The following is a 16,501-nucleotide window of genomic DNA, read 5'->3' as shown; positions in this document are numbered from 1 at the left end:
AACTGACCTACCTGACAGTTTCACTTTCTTTGTTCTGCAGTGTTTGTTTTTGAACCCAGCCAATCACCATGCTATAAGAAACCCATGCCATATAAACAGACTGCCTATAGATGCTCCAGTCTATAGCCTTAGCCGAACTCTCAGCCAACAAACTGTATCAAATGCTGCCGTAAGAGTAGGCTATCTCGAATGTCCCACCCAGGTGAACCTTCAGATGACAACAGTCCCAGCTGCAACTACATGAGAGATGCCAAGGGAAAACCATCTAGCGGAGCTTCAATGGTTCTTCAATCTGCAGAATCATGAGAGATAATAATAAATTGTTTTAAGTTGCTAGGTTTTGAGATGGCTTATTATGGAAAAATAAATAACTGAACAGCAGCTAACAGTATAAAACTTAAGCTCCATGAGACTTGGAACTTTGTTATCTTCCTTGCAGTATCCCCAGCCTCTAGATAAGTGCCTGACACATAATACTTATATCAATAAATATTTGTGATGAAGGAATAACTGGTAATATTATTGATCTGAGAAAAGAATTTGAGAAGCCACTTATCTTTTAAACAGCTATTAAGCAAAGTTGAAATGTTTGTCTTCTTTTTGCTTAAAAACCTGTGCAAGCAGAGACAAGTTTTACAAAATGCTATTAATCTTAAATCTATATACAGAAGTAGATTGCACATTTGACCTACCTAGAAGTGGGTCTCTGAAAAAAATAGAATGTAGTGACCTAAATATTTAAAGGCTTCATTACGAATGTTGTTTCGAGGCTTTACGATCTCTTAAATTGGGTCTTTAAAAAATATTCTGTCTTACCTTTTATTATTCCTCCAGAAATATCAGGGTTGGTGATGAAAGAAAAAGATGCAACAAAAGAACAATTTAAGAAGAGACAAGGTACCCTTTTGCTTTGGTGGTATTGTAGGATTTCTGACATATTTGTAAAGCAAAATATAATAAAACAATTCTCTCTCTCTGTCCCCCTTTCTTTTTCTTTCTACAAGATGCATTTTAAGTGGCTTTTCCCCATTTCTGTGCTCCTTATCTGAAGCCATAGCATCAGTTCTGAGCCAGCACCAGAAGGAGAAAGACTGATACAGAAATGAATGAATAATGAATAGATAATGGCCTAAGGAGCGATAAGTAAAGTCAATCAGAGTTGAATACTCTATGACTCTATGCAAGGATTTCCCTACACCTAAAAATAATGTGAATAATAAATAAGAGCTCATTTGTATTGTTTCTTACATGGGTAATTAAAAAACAGCATCTGTTTCTATACTCGCCAAACCATATAAAGATATGTCAAGTCATAATGCCATATACTGAAAACAATGAAAAGTAAAAAGTAAAATTTAAATATTATACAAAAATATACTGGTATGTTACACACAAACATACAAATCACCTGGTTGTATAACAGGATCATTGAGAAATGAAAGGAAATTAAAACTAATTCTAAAATAAATGTAGTAATCATTATATAGTTCAGTTAAAGTATTAGGTGATTTGTGTTAATGCTTACCCTGAAATGCAGGAAGACATTCAGAGAAAATTTTGGCTATGATATTTCCCATACAAAATGCTATCAAGCAGACAAACATGGCAAAATTACTCAAATATCATTAGCTCTAAATGGAATTTTTACTACCAAATATGTATGTATTAATCAATATTTATTCTTCTGGAAATAAAAAAGGCCCAAGGCTTACTTTAGAAACTGATCTATTTTTCCTCAGTGGCCCTTTCTATTTCCACACATGGATGTCAATAATCCTACAAATAAATTATTACTTCGCTTGCATTTGAACCATAACCAGAGTTGATTGTCAGTCAGGTAACTTTTCTGTTTAAGACTTACATAACCTTTCCAAAGGTTATCATCTCATGTAACTGAGGAATTTTCCTGCTCATCAACTGTACTGTTATCCATTTCATCTCAGGGATTACTTCTCAATTCCCAGGTACTGGCTTATCCCATTTTAACTAAATTCTTATTCCCAAATTATTCATCTTTACAATGACCTCCTTGTTACCTTTTTCATCACAGGAAGCGGAGAAGGAACTAATTTTGATGTTACCTACTATATACTTTACAATATCAATACACTGAAAAATCACAGAACTCCAGTTCTGCTCAGGATTCTACTCTTCTAACTAGTGAGCCACTCTTCTACAATTCTATTCACAAGTGCTCCCAAGATTTAGGTTTTTTTGTTGGGGCGTTCACAGTGGCAAAAAAAACCAAACAAAACAAAACCAAAAAAAAAAAAAAACCCATGGGAGTACATGGAATTCGTGACCCAAAAGCTCTGAATTTAAAGCATAGGAATTTATACCTAATACATAGGGATTTTTACATAGGAATTTATACCTAATAAGTGCTTCTGATTTTCACCATTTCTCTAATAAGCAATCCAGTCCTATTACTCCTGAAGCAGAAGAAATGGAGCATCCAGGCTATAAAAAAAAAAAAAAAAAAAAGACATTCCTTCTCTCAAACTGTTTCATAGATTGGTCTTTGTCAGGACAAGACAGAGTAGTTATCAAACAATGAGTGATGGCTATTTGAGGTGCATAAAACCATTTTAATCCTTTACACTTGTTCTTTTCTTGTATATTTTCAACTTGTACCCAACAGGCTATCTTTAAGCACAGCCCCAATTCAGGGTGCTTTGAGCCCTTCAGTTCAATCACTTCAAGTATGGGTACAGAAGCCTCCCCACACTAAATACTCAGGGCTCCACTCTCCTTTTCTTGAGATTATGGGTGTTTTAAGGGCATTGAGTAAATACAGAAGAGGGGATGTCCATGCACGAGTATTTGGGGACGAAGCAAAGCCCTCTGGCACAGACAGGAATCATTCCTGAGTGATGGTGAGATGCTAAATGTTGGCAAGTTGGAGCTAAGATGGTTACATCCAGCTCGGAGGTGACCTTTAAATCCTCCAACAGTGGCTCTTGCAGTTAGGATTATCAAACCTTCTAATTTGTCCAGGACATTCCAGTTTATACCTATTGTCCCTATTATCGTGATATAATTGGTGTCCCTTTTCAAGTATCTTAGTTTGGGCAAAAAATTATATGGTCACCCTATTTATTTATGGTAGAATTTTCCCAAATCCACCCACTTTTCTGCAGAAGGGGTCACCCTTCTTGGGGGCTTTTCCTCTATCAGCTCCCTGGATCCTGGCTCTCCTGCCCAGCCTATTAACCTCCTTCCTTCCTCTCCTGACCCTATCCCCAAATATTTGAATCTCCTGAAATTTTCCTTCTCTCTTCCATCATCTGGAAAGCTTCCTTTCTTCAAACTCCTTTAAGGCCACCCTTCTGTCTATTCCCTGATCCTTATCTTCTTTCACAATAAACTTTAGACCAGAGAATGCTATTTCACCTGTACTAGTGATCAGCAATTTTGAACATGCGGGTGGCACTGGTCATAGATATTTTTTAAACACCCCTTATCCAGAATCCATGAACCCAGGAGTCTCCCAGACTTACTACACCAGCCTCTCATAGCAGACATCTGTATTTTCCCAGAATTCTACAGGTGATTCTCATATACAGTGGGCACTGAGTAGTCTTGGCCTCATATGTCCCAGGCACTTTGCATGACACCTCATTAATTCTCATAATCTTACAAAGGCAACACAGTGTATCAGTTAGAAGCACATGGTTCTGAAAACAACCTAACAGGACTAAATCTAGGCTTCAACACTTACTAAAGTAATCTTTGCAGTTACTGAAGCTCTCTGTGCTTCTAAAATGTGGCTACTTATCCTTGTACCTATGGTAAATATTAAGCAAGTTAATACATGCAAAGCACCTCCATCAGACCCTAGTACAGTAATTACTTTTAAAATGCTAGATGGCATGGCTAGTGGTGATCCTGATGTCTAAACTCACGTTTTCTGAATCTAAATTCCATGCACTTTCTGATATCACTGCTACCAAGTGCTCTCCTATATATAATAAAAGGCAGTATAGTAGGACTGATGAATGGTATGGGAAGAAGTCCTTTATTTTATCATGTCACACCACATAACAGCTGCCTAACCACACAATGTAGATATGAATAGAGAAGATGGCTCAGAAACAGTGTACTAGTATTAGTGACTCAGCTAATGACCATTACAAAAATTAAATTTTGACTTAGTTTTAAAACGCATTTTATATTGAGTAGTTATTTCATGTTTTCATAAAACAATTACTGAACTAAACTAGGTAGTTCATTCACATAACAAATCTACATTTAAAGACATGCTTACAAATTTCCACTTAGTCCATTTTTCCGTTCTTAGCATTATTACAAATGCCTCATTCCGTCATCATGTTGAATTCTTCAACATCTTCTATATCATTTCCAGGGGCATCTCTGGGAAGTAGTGATGCCTATCTTCCCTCAGAAGCACTGATAACCCTAATATGCCCACAATTCACACCTTTTCCCTTCTCTGAGGTATGCTGCTTTAAGACAGAAAAAACATACTACTAGGATTTGAAAAACTAAATTCTGGGACTGGTTAGGTCATAAACTACAGAACCTTAGGTCATATATTCTCCCCAGGCACTTGTTTCTCCACTGCAAAAAATAATTCCCATTTGCTTGGTCCTTTGTAGTCCTTTATTATTTATCTTCATAATAACCGTTACATTTAAGGTAGCATTATGTTCATTTTATAGAAGAAATTCAATCTCAAAGAGAATATAGTCTCCCAAAGATCCCACAAGTAGTAATATATTAAGCAGCGCTAAACTCACACACTGTCACTCAAGATCCTAGTACTGGTACACGCTATGCTAATAAGTTTGCTAAAACGGATGAAGTGGCAATTTCTAAGGTCCCTTCCAATGATCCTGTTCTCTGCTTCTACTTTCTATTTTTTTCTCTTCTCTCAACTAGCATTAACATCCGAAACTGTATGTAATCACCACATTTCATTTACCATGGTTTTTTGATTTAATTATTCTTTAAATTTTTATCTATTTCCACATTAAATCCAGAGAAATGTTACTTTTTTGAAAGTTTCTACTGCTGCCTGCCTCTCTGAAGGCCATGGGACTTACCTATTTGTCAAAGCAGAAATTCCCAACATTGTGTAAACACCCCTAATTACTTTTTATAGCTGTAAAGACAATTATTCCATACTTAAAATCAATTCAAAATAAAGTAAATCTTCAATACTTCTTATTCCCTGTAGTAGTAATTTTAATTAGATTCTATTGATTTGTTTTCTCCTGTGTGCCTTTATTTGGGAAATACTGTTAGTCTACCTTGCTATCGAGTCTCTTTCCCTAACAAGAAAATGTCAGTCTTAAGGGTCAGGAAAGCTTTTACTTTCACTATCACATATGAAGAATGAACTAAACACCTAACTTGGAAAGTAAAACTCAATTGAGGGATTGAGGACATTTCCCAAGGGGTAATATGACCAATTTAAAAGTTGGCATATGTGCCTAAAATAACAAATTAACTCTTTCACCATAATAAAGGTACAGATGTGCCGATTAGTCATGCTGACATGCACATATGAAATATGCCTAAACCAAATTAAAATAAAACAAAATACATTCTATGGCAATCTTGAAAAGTCAGGGAGCTCAATAAATATTAAGAATATGGCCTCATGATGAGAGCATTAAATATTTGGTAATTAACATAATTTAATATGCAAAAACCGAGAAAATATACAGGATGAGGGATGAGGAGTACACATAGGAAATTTTTGTGATTTTCTTCATTTTGATTGTATTGCCTTCTTGTCTTCAGGAGTGAAGATTTTGACTTCAAAAGTAACAAAATACTTAAGGAGAGAATTCACATCTTTCTTTTCTAACTGGTATTCTTGCACTATTTTCTCAGCAGTCCAGGTTTCTGGATAAAGTTTATGATTATTGAGAAGTGTCAATGCTTCTACAATGGAAATTTTGCCTTTGGGAATGCTCTTCATATTTATCATACCAAACTGATGGCCTTTCGGCAATCTGAATTCCTTTGGCTCTTGACATGTTTCAGCAGCTTTTACCTAGTATCAAAGAAAAAAAAAGGTTTTAGGATGAGAGAAAAGATTTGACATCTACTTTCATACTTCTCAAATCTATACTATTCCTCTTCAAATAACAACTGATATGGTTTGGATCTGTGTCCCCACCCAAATCTCATGTCACCAAATTGTAATCCCCAATGTTGGACGTAGGGCATGGTGGGAAGTGATTAGATCATGGGAGCGGATTTCTCCCTTTGGTGCTGTTCTCACGACAGAGTTCTCACCATATATGGTTGTTTACAAGTCTGTAGCACCTCCCCCACACCCCACTTCTTCTTGCTCTGGCAATATAAGCCATGCCTGCTTCCCCTTCCGCCATGATTATAAGTTTCCTGAGGCCTCCCCAGAAGCAGAAGCTGCTATCCTTCCTGTATGGCCTGCAGAATCGTGAGCCAATTAAACCTCTTTTCTTTATAAACTACCCAGTCTCATGCATTTCTTAATAGCAGTGCAAGAATGGACTAACACAAATTCTATACACGATTTTCCAAACTTCATTTTCTTATTATAATGAGCTATAGTTTAATAGTACTTTTGCCACACTGCCCTTTCATAACTATAGCTCTGTCGTTATTAAGAAATGTAGGTAGCTCTAGAAAATAATAATCAAATGTATACCATCCACTCACCACATTATTTCATGTGTTTTAAAAGAACAATGAAAATAATTGATTAAAAACTGCACCTGTTTTTAAAGGGCAGGATTCTGATGCCACCCTAACAGCTGGCTTGATAACATCTATTCTGTTTCCCATCTTTGTTGTATTTCATACTCAGCGCTCCCAAACACCTTGAATGAATTCAAATATTGCTAGTGATCTTGTCTCCCCTGAGAAAATAAACTAACGCCTCCAATACACTCCAGCATAAATAAAACAACCTATGCACACCCATCCTTCCATCTAGCCGTCCCATCCCAGCTTAATCCTGGCGTGTGTGCTCTGCATTCCATTCTCGTTTCCCAGCTATGCCTAACATTCTTTCTTTTCTTTTCCTTTTTTTACTGCACTGCGCCTACTGCTGCTTTTTGGTCAAACATATAAATGCTATAGTTACTACCTTTTTTAACATGCCCACCAAACCCGAAGCCAACACCTCTTTTATGACCAGTTTCCTTCTCTTCAGGTAATGTTTAAAAGAAATAATGCTTGCTATCTCTAATGACTGCCTAGTTGCTTAATTCAGAGGACACATTTTAGACCTCATTTGGACTCACTATAGTATCTCACTATATCTGATACTGCTGACCACTCCAATGTACCTATAACTATCTTCCCCCTTGGTTTCTATGCCACCCCCTCAGTTTTCCATCAGTTTTTTCAGTGGGTCCTTCGGGGTTTTTCTCATGGACCCTTTTCCTTTCGCTTACCCTTAAATGTCAGTGTGTGACATTTAAGAGTGCCCAGGCCTTCTTTTCACTCTACACATTCCTCCAAAGTAATCCCGCACACTCCTCTAACTTCCATTACTGCCTACAAGTTAATTACTTCCAAAGCTGTGATGATAAACCAAGACCTTTTCTTGATTTCCCAACCCAAATGCTTAACAGGTATCTCCACTTAAATGACCGACATGCTCCTCAAATTCAATATTATCTGAAACTAAACCTATCACCAGTTCTACTCCCATATCCTCAATCTCAATGACCAACACTACCCACCTCTCATGCCAAAAACGAGATTATACCTGCACCGCCCTCTCCCTCACTCATTACACCAATCAATGACCAAATCCTGTTGATAATGCATCATATGTCTCTCTCGAACTCACTCACTTCTCCCCCATACTGCTAAATCACCCTAGTCCAAGTCAATGTCTCTTGTAGAAATGACTGTAAATACCTCCTATCTGGTCTCTTCTAATTAGATAAAATGTACTCTGTTCCCCCACCAGGCTACTTTCAAATCTAACATCACTTTTTGACCATTAACTCTTTAATAACTTCCCATTGTCTTCAGAATAAAACAAACTCCTTAGCAAGAAAAATAAGGGCCTTTATGATCTGACCCCTATCACTCTCCATCCCAACTCACTTCTCCCAAATCCACACTGCACATTTTCCCATAACTGCAGTGTACTCTAACCATTCTTCAAAGGCATCACACACTCTTGTATCTTTATATTGCAAACTAGGCCTGGAACACTCTTCTCAATTTCTTCACTTTCCAAATCTCAAAGCTTCTCTCATTTTCCTATTCCCAGGTAAGGAAGATCTTCCTTCTACTCCAAGCACGTCTGTATTTAGATTTCCTTTCTAATTAATAGTAAATATTAAAATTAATAATTATTTGACACAAAAAAAATCTAGGAAGATTCAAAAACCTCTCGACTGGAAAAAAACAAACAAACAAAAACCTTAGGAAACTAAAAATAGAAGAAAATGTCCCAAATGTGATATAAGTATTTTTTCATAGAAAACAAGTATCATTCTATTATAATTAATGCCGAAACATTTGAGACATCCTATGGAAGGAACAGGTGAGAATGCCTACTTTCACTGGCATGTTAATATGTACAACACAATAAAAAAATTAAGTATAAATACTAGAAAGAGAAGTTTTTAATTCTACATAGATATGAGAATATATTTAGAAAAGAGAATCAACTGAAAGCCTAACAGAAATAATAACCTAGCAATATGGGTAGTTACACTATAAAAACTACTCACTTTCTGATATATAGTAGTCCCAGGCTTTATCTACAGTTATCTGAAGTCAACCACAGACCAAAAATATTAAATGAAAAACCCCAGAAGTAAACAATCCATAAGGTTCAAACTGCAAACCACTCTGAGCAGCATAATGAATTCTTATGCTATCCATTGCATTCTGTCCAGAATGCTAATCCTCCCTTTGTACAGTGTATCCACACTGTACAGGCTACCTGCCTGTTAGTCACTTAGTAGCCATTCTGGTTATCAGACTGTGTGGCATCACTGTGCTTGTGTGCAAGTAACCCTTACCTTACCAAGAATAGCCCCAAAGCACAAGAGCCGTGGTGCTGGCAACTCAGTTATGCCAAAGAGAAGCCATAAAGTGCTTCCTTCAAGTGAGAAAGTAAAAGTCATTGACTTAATGAGGAAAAAAAATCATATGGTGAGAGTGCTAACATGGATAATAAGAATGAATCTTCTAATCCTGAAATTGTTGCAACTGTTCCATTTTATTAGTTGTTAATTAAACTTTATCACAGTATAGATTTATAGGAAAAAGCAGTATATATAGGGTTCGGTACCACCCTCAGTTTCAGGCATCTACTGAGGGTCTTGGAACCTACCTGCTGATAAGGGAAGACTACTGTATTAGCAATAAACAGTTCAAATTTAAAGTGAAAAAAGCTCTCATCACAGTAGCAACATTCCCTTTACCCCTCAAAGACTTTTATTAAAGAACCTGACAATTTCATCTGGAAAAATATTAATGTGTGAAAAGAGACAAGAAACTTTTTAAAACAATGAGAGAAGACTATAAGAGATATCAACATACATTATAAAGCTCTATTAATTAAAACTATGGTTCTAGTGTAAAAATAGAAAAATAAGTAAAACTGATGAGTCCATAAATAGACCCATATGTGTATCTAGAGATGTGTATCTAGAGATTTTAAGTAAGTGGAGAAAGGTCTGGGCTATTCAACAAATTACATTTAGACAACTAGCCATCTGTTTGAAAAGAGTTCAACTCATCTATTCCACACATCAAAAACCACATTTAATGCCAGATAAAGATTTTAATATAAAATGTAGTTATAAAACTACTAGAAGAAAACACAGAAGAGTTTATTTGATGGTAGAGTGGGCCCAGTATTCCTTTATCACAAAAGACAAAAAGACTGAAATATTTGACAGAATTTTGAATAAATATCTTAAAAAGTGAGACAACAAATAAATAATTTGCCATATGAAAGGCAGAGTATCAACGATGTCTAGAGGCACCACAACTATGAACTGCCAGAAGGAAAAAAAGGAACAAAGAACATAAACAAAAGGCCATTCCAGTTTTCATTATCACTCTCCCTAAGGAATCTATTTAGACTTTTCCTAATGTCCTCATGAAATTTTAGTATCACTATATACATATCTCTTTATGCATTCATTATATGTATAACTGAGTCTTCTCCATACAAAGCATTAATTTTTTTTGTGCTCCCAAGAGTGAATTTGCAGATGCATAATTAAGTAACACGAGAGAAAGAATACTTGGGGAGTATTACTCAACACTTATTTTAAAATAACATAAAGAACACAGACATTAACCCTATACCTTTTTAATGTGAGCATTTGGTGATAACTGAACCCTACAATTACTATGCACAGCGATTTACAAATCGTTTTATTTCTCCTCTGTAGTGAAAATTATATTAATAATTGTATCTGTGCAAATATCCAGAGACAGAGAGACAGTATTAGAATATTTTAGAGTGAAAAAAAAAAAAATCTGGAAGTTGTTGGCACTTCCTTGTCCTTTAATCAAACTTTTATCCCTAACTAGAATCTTCCTGCCCCCAAAAACTCATCTGGTTAACTCCAATTGATCCCTCAGGCCTGAGCATTTAACTATCACTTCCTCAGAAACCATCCCTGATCCTCCAATTTCAAAGAGGTCCCTCCAATATACTCAAAAGTGCCCATACTTTTCCCATAATTATGGTCACATCGTTGCTCATCTGTTCAATGTCTGTGTCCTTCACAGCATCATAAGCCCTGTGAGAGCAAGGACTAGTTTTGTTCATCACTATATACAAAGCACTTGTGCCCAGGACTTACATAATACAGTATATGGATTTACACATAGGTTCCCATTCCCAATGTATTCTTTGATCCTTCTCCTAATTTTAAATATCCTATCTGAATATATCCTTAAAAAAACAAACAGAACACCCCAAAAAACCAACTACACTATTGGAGTCTCTGAGATTAGATCATACCTCAATCCACAGAAGAATGAGAAAAAAATATTAAAGCTCTGATTTTGTCACTCAAATGACAACCACTGGAAGTAATGCCTGACAAATTCTGAAATACTATGAATAATTCACACAATTGCTCTGTATCAATACTTTAACAAGTTATTTTAGAATTCTGGTAAATATCCAATGAACCAAGGCATAAGTGTCTTACTGTCTTAGACCACTGTGCTTAAACTTTGCCAAGGCGTGTAGACCGATCACAACACACACTTGCAGAGCACTCTTTTTACGACTTGCCACACTTAATCATTTTCCTGAAGCCCCAAAATAAGTAAATTGTGTGTTCACTTAACTAAACACACATCTACCTGCAAGGAAGACACAGGATCTTTGGAATCAACATACACATCTTTTAGAAATGACAGCAGCTTGTCATCTTTACGAGCAATCTCTCCCTTAATTTCTGGATAGTCTAAGGAAAAGGAAAAAAGTCACAATATTAAAATCAAGGAAAATTTCCTGTAATATCCTAAACGCTTAACACAAACCCTTTCTTTTTCTTCTTTTCTTTTTTGAGACGGAGTCTCGCTCTGTCGTCCAGGCTGGAGTGCAGTCGCGTGATCTCGGGTCCCTACAACCTCCGCTTTCTGGGTTCCAGAGATTCTCCCACCTCACCCTCCCGACTAGCTGAGATTACAGGCGCGCGCCACCACGCCCGGTTAATTTTTGTATTTTTTGTAGACACGGGGTTTTGCCATGTTGGCCAGGCTGGTCTCAAACTCCTGACCTCAGGTCATCTGCCCGCCTCGGTCTCCCAAGGTGCTGGGATTACAGGCTTGAGCCACCGCGCCCGGCCTAACCGCTTTAATTTTTTTAAAAAATAAACATAATCATTTGGACTGTTTGGAAAATACTTTAAATGGACATCAAAATTCCAGGTCAGGCTCGGCGTCCATCGTCCAGTGAAGACCCCTAGAGAAAGCTCTGTGACCCTCTCGGATTTTGACGCCCGGTATCAAGTCCCTCACAGGAGCCGGCGAGGGCCGCGTTAGCGGGGGCACAGGCCGCTGCCTCTGGGACTCGGAAGTAGGCGGGGCGGCCGACCTCACCGCGGGCGCGGAGGACAGTCTCAATGTCACCGGCCTAGTGGCTCCCCCTTCCAGCGCTCAGCCAACACGAGCGGCTGCGGCCGAGCAGACTGAAGCCGGTCCCCCGGCCTCCGGGCCCACATTAGGCACAACCTGTGGGCAGCCCCGGGAGTCCGCGCCCCCGCGCCCCGAAACGCCCTCGCACCACTCACGACTAATCTGCTCTTGCAGAAGGTTGCTGGTAGAGGGGTGCCTGGGAGCGAGAGAGGGCTTTATCTTGCTGATTTCCCTTTCCGCTCGGTTCTCTACGTTGAAATTTCTGATACCGCGAATCACTAGGGCCCCCATCTCCTCATAGCATTATGTCCGCAGGTTCAGGCCGCACGTGGGAACACCGGCTCAGGAAACCTCCGGGACGACCGGAGGATGCGCACATGTGAGGGGAAGCACGGCCGCGGGCCCTTAAATGCGTGCCCGTCGCCCACTAGCGGTCGGGAGGCCACACATCGCTTCTCTGCCCAGGGAATTTAAAAGGGAGCCCCTCCCTTCGGGGCGAGCAACCGCTCCCACCGAGGCTGCTTCCGGTGGGAGGCGGCGGGACTTAAGTCCCCAGACACACGGTTGCTGTCAACCCTGGAACTCCGAGGGAGTCACCCAGGAAGCTCTGCAAAGTTCCGTGCCAGGCCCTACCCCAGACTTTCTGATTTAATTCTTGTGGAGTGAGGCCCAGCATTGGATAAGACTTCACACGTGATTCCAAAGTGTCAGTGAAGAGTTGAAAATCAAAGTCGTAAGGAAATTGACCTTGAAGTTGTTTCACAGGGCAATGCCACCAAAGAGCTAGCCGATAAAAATGGAACTTATTGCACCAGGGTCAAACTGGGCTCTCAAGTTGCCCTTTCCTGCTTTTTAAAAAGGAAAATAATGAAAGGATGTTCATTGTCGGTGAATATTTGTTCTCAGCCGCTCTAATTTAAATGCCTCTTATTTTCCTGTCCCCCCATCTGATGCATTTTCAAGCCACTGTGTTCTCTTTTTCCATTATTTGTTACATCCCGTTCTCATTTGACCTAATGGTATCGATTTTAGTTATACTCTCCCTTATCTTATTTTTGCTACTAATTTACTTCTCCATTCTACTAAATGCTGAGTCATTCCCTCTCCTATTTCTCTTCTCTCTTGTCTTCATTCTTTTTAAGCCTCTGTGTAATTTAATGAAAGGAACAGCCAATAAGAGATCAGAAAAAAAAAACAACAAAAAACGAGTGTTACATTCACCTTCTCTCTGTCTCTCTGCATTTCCTGAATAGGTTACTGTAGTGCTGCTTTTATTTAAGATCCTTTAGAAATATTGTTATTAATCTATAATAAACCCACCAGGAAGGAAGTAGTAGGATTTCCGAAGTTACAGTATTTCTCTTACTGTGGTTGCAAAATCTGTTTTTAGTGTCCTGATCTCTGCTTAGCAAAATGAAGTAGAGTGGTTGTTTTTAACCAGTTTAAAGTAAGAAAATATTGATGTAAAGATAATCGAATAGAAAAAATAATAATAATAAAACAAGAATCAGAGAACCAAAATGAAGAAAGGGAAATGTAATCATTAAATATAATGCTTAATCAGAGCAAAAGCACTGCAAGGAAGACGGCTTCAGCCACTCTAATTTAAATGCCCTTTATTTAATTATACTCAACATTTTTACATGGATTGGTATTTGAAATTTGTAGAAGCTGAAATCAGTGATCTCTGATAGCGTTAACTGGGAAGTTATCCTGAAGGTGGCAGGCTGCTCCAAGATTTCTATCTTTGATATTTTTAAGGGCTTGTGATTCAGGGCTTTTTAGCCATGGTATTTCTATTTCTATGGGTGCTAAGAAATTTTAATCTGCTTCATTATATCTACGTGCTTTAATCATGGTAGAAATTCGACTCACTGCCTGTTAAAATATTTTAAAAGTGAAAATCTCATTTTCATAGAAATTCCACCGAACTTCGGGCAGCATGAAAAAGTAATGTTAGAAGTTACTATCGGGGCAGTAAGGATTACAATATGAAATAATTCTTTGAATTCACACATTCCAATAGAGCTTGGATTCAACATTGAAAGAGCTTCCAGCATGTGTCAGCTGCTTTGCCTGATCCTGGCCCAGTGCTGCTCAGACCCTCAAATTGCAAAACAGAAGGCAGATGCAGTCCATCAGAAACTCATAATTGGCTGTCACCCTTTGGGAATCATGGAAATAAAACCTGAACCATAAATGCATAATTCCAGCTCTTCTTGTCAAAACATATAAGTTAACAGGAACTCTAAACTTAAGAACTCCTGTTGGGCTTATGTTAAGGATTGAAGTCAGATCCCCAAGGAAAGTATAACTAGGATGCTGCTTAGAATGAAGCTTCCATCTGAGTGGAGTATTATGATGCATGTGTATGGCTGAATATCTTAAGATACTAATAAAATAAACCCAGGGTCTTGACAACACACTAGAATGTAAATTCTGAGGACAGAACTTTTGTCTGTTTTGTTCACTGCTGTATCCAACACATTTAACAGAGCTAGTAAACAGTAGGTACTAAACAAAATATCAAATAAAGGTCAAATGAACTGAAAGACAAGTAGGATCCCTGAGCTGGCGTCCAGACTCTGGGCAAGCTCTCTCTGCCTGAATACTAGCCCTGCTTCCAGAAGTGAGTCCTTATGCAAGTAACTTAATGTGGTTGAACACACTTTGCTCATCTTAAAATTGGGATAATAGTAATCACCTAAGGGGTTTTACACAGAATAAAAATACCCAGTACAATGTCTAGTACAATGCCCAGTCTAGTACAATGTCCAGTACAAATGTCTCGTACCAATGTCTAGTACAATGCCCAGCTCAGAATCTGATGTTCAATATTTGCATTGTTTTTCATTTTTCAGAGCAGAAGGGAGCAGTTTGGAAAAGGACACATTTTCTGAAGCTCTGGTGAATAGATGAATGAAAGTGATAAAAAAACAATTTGAGATTACAGTAAGACTCATGTTCTTCAATAATTTAATTTTTAAAAAGTAAATATGCTAAATTTGATTTTTATTTGCTGGTTAGCGTGCTCAGCACACATGGTGGCATTGTTGGATTTCTTAAGGTTGGAATATGGGTGGGAATCATTAGCTCTGGGGCATAAAATGCCACCTGCCTGTGTCTGGCATTGGCCACAGAAATAGTCCCCACTTTGTATCCCTCTGCCCTCACGTCTTTCTCTCTGCCTAGACTTTTACCATTGGGCACTCCTTCTTTTGAACACAATTCAACAGCATTCTGCGTTCTCCAAAGGATTTCAGTAGCTAAACCCAGATGACAGTTGGCTCAAAGGGCCCAGGACAGCCCTCAGAGGTTTCATCAATCGAATCTCAACCACTAGGGAGGAGCACCACAGATTTATGGAGGAATGACTTATTCTGGCAGAGGTTCTGGTGTTCAGGCAGAGAGAACCTCTCCAGGGCCTGGATTCCAGATTAGGAATCAGAGAATTTGTAGGAGTCCAAATGAGGTAATTTACAAGGTCCCCAAGCTTGGCCAGTTTCATAGTGATGCCGTGTTGTGGGTCTGTAAAACCTAGAATACTGGGAGTGGGGGATAGTGCCCCAAACTCAAAACCAAAACAAACTAGGCTTTGTGCAGATCCGGTATTCATATTGAGGAACACTGGGTCTCAGGTTAGAGATTAGAATGATCAACCAGCAATTATGCCCAGATGCCTGCTTTGTGGTTACTGCACTTACGACTTTTGTCATTGTATTCATTTCCCATTGCTGCTAGCAAATTACTGCAAATGGCTTAAAACAATTTATTATCTTACAGTTCTGGAGGTCAGGAGTCCAAAATAAGTTTTTAAAGGATAAAATCAAGGTGTTAGCAGAGATATATTCCTCCTGGATGCACTGGAGGAGAATCTTTTTCCTTACCCCCTCCTTTTTTTTTTTTTCTCATGGGGAAGAGGTTCTTCTAGAGACTTCCCTCATTTCTTGGCAGCCAGCAGTTGAATCACTTCATTGTCACATCTCCTTCTCTGTGACTTTCCTACCTCCCTCTTTCCATTGTAACACCCTTATGATTACATTGGACCTACGTGGATAATCCAGGATAATCTCTCCATCTCAAGATCCTTGATTTAGTCACATTTGTAAAGTGCATTTTGCTACGTAAGGTAGCATTAGAAGGTTTAGGGATTAAGAAACAGAGATTTTTGGAAGGCTGTTTTGTTCACTACAGTCATCAACTTTAGATGATGGTTTGCTGCACAGATCATCCCATCACCCAGGTATTAAGCCCAGTATCCATTAGCTCTTCTGCCTGATTCTCTCCCTCCTCCCACCCTCCGACCTCCAACAGGCTCCAGTGTTTGTTGTTCCCCCTCCATGTGTATATGAGTTCTCATCATTTAGCTCCCACTTATAAGTGAGAACATGCGGTATTTGTT

The 16,501-nt window shown here is 38.5% G+C and overlaps 1 protein-coding gene across 1 annotated transcript; it reads right to left on the bottom strand.

The window, feature by feature from the left end:
* Positions 1–5,645: 5,645 nt before the first annotated feature.
* NDUFAF4 (NADH dehydrogenase (ubiquinone) complex I, assembly factor 4) lies at positions 5,646–12,483 on the bottom strand. Its single transcript, XM_011968390.1, has 3 exons — positions 12,255–12,483; positions 11,323–11,426; positions 5,646–6,025 (listed from the first exon to the last, which is right to left on the bottom strand). The coding sequence occupies exons 1-3, from the start codon at positions 12,388–12,390 to the stop codon at positions 5,738–5,740; spliced, it is 528 nt and encodes a 175-aa protein (XP_011823780.1). The 5' UTR covers positions 12,391–12,483; the 3' UTR covers positions 5,646–5,737.
* Positions 12,484–16,501: the final 4,018 nt, after the last annotated feature.

This window comes from Mandrillus leucophaeus, unplaced genomic scaffold (assembly GCF_000951045.1).
Source record: "Mandrillus leucophaeus isolate KB7577 unplaced genomic scaffold, Mleu.le_1.0 Scaffold841, whole genome shotgun sequence".
Taxonomy (NCBI): Eukaryota; Metazoa; Chordata; class Mammalia; order Primates; family Cercopithecidae; genus Mandrillus; species Mandrillus leucophaeus.
This window is presented reverse-complemented; position numbering and strand designations above follow the sequence as displayed.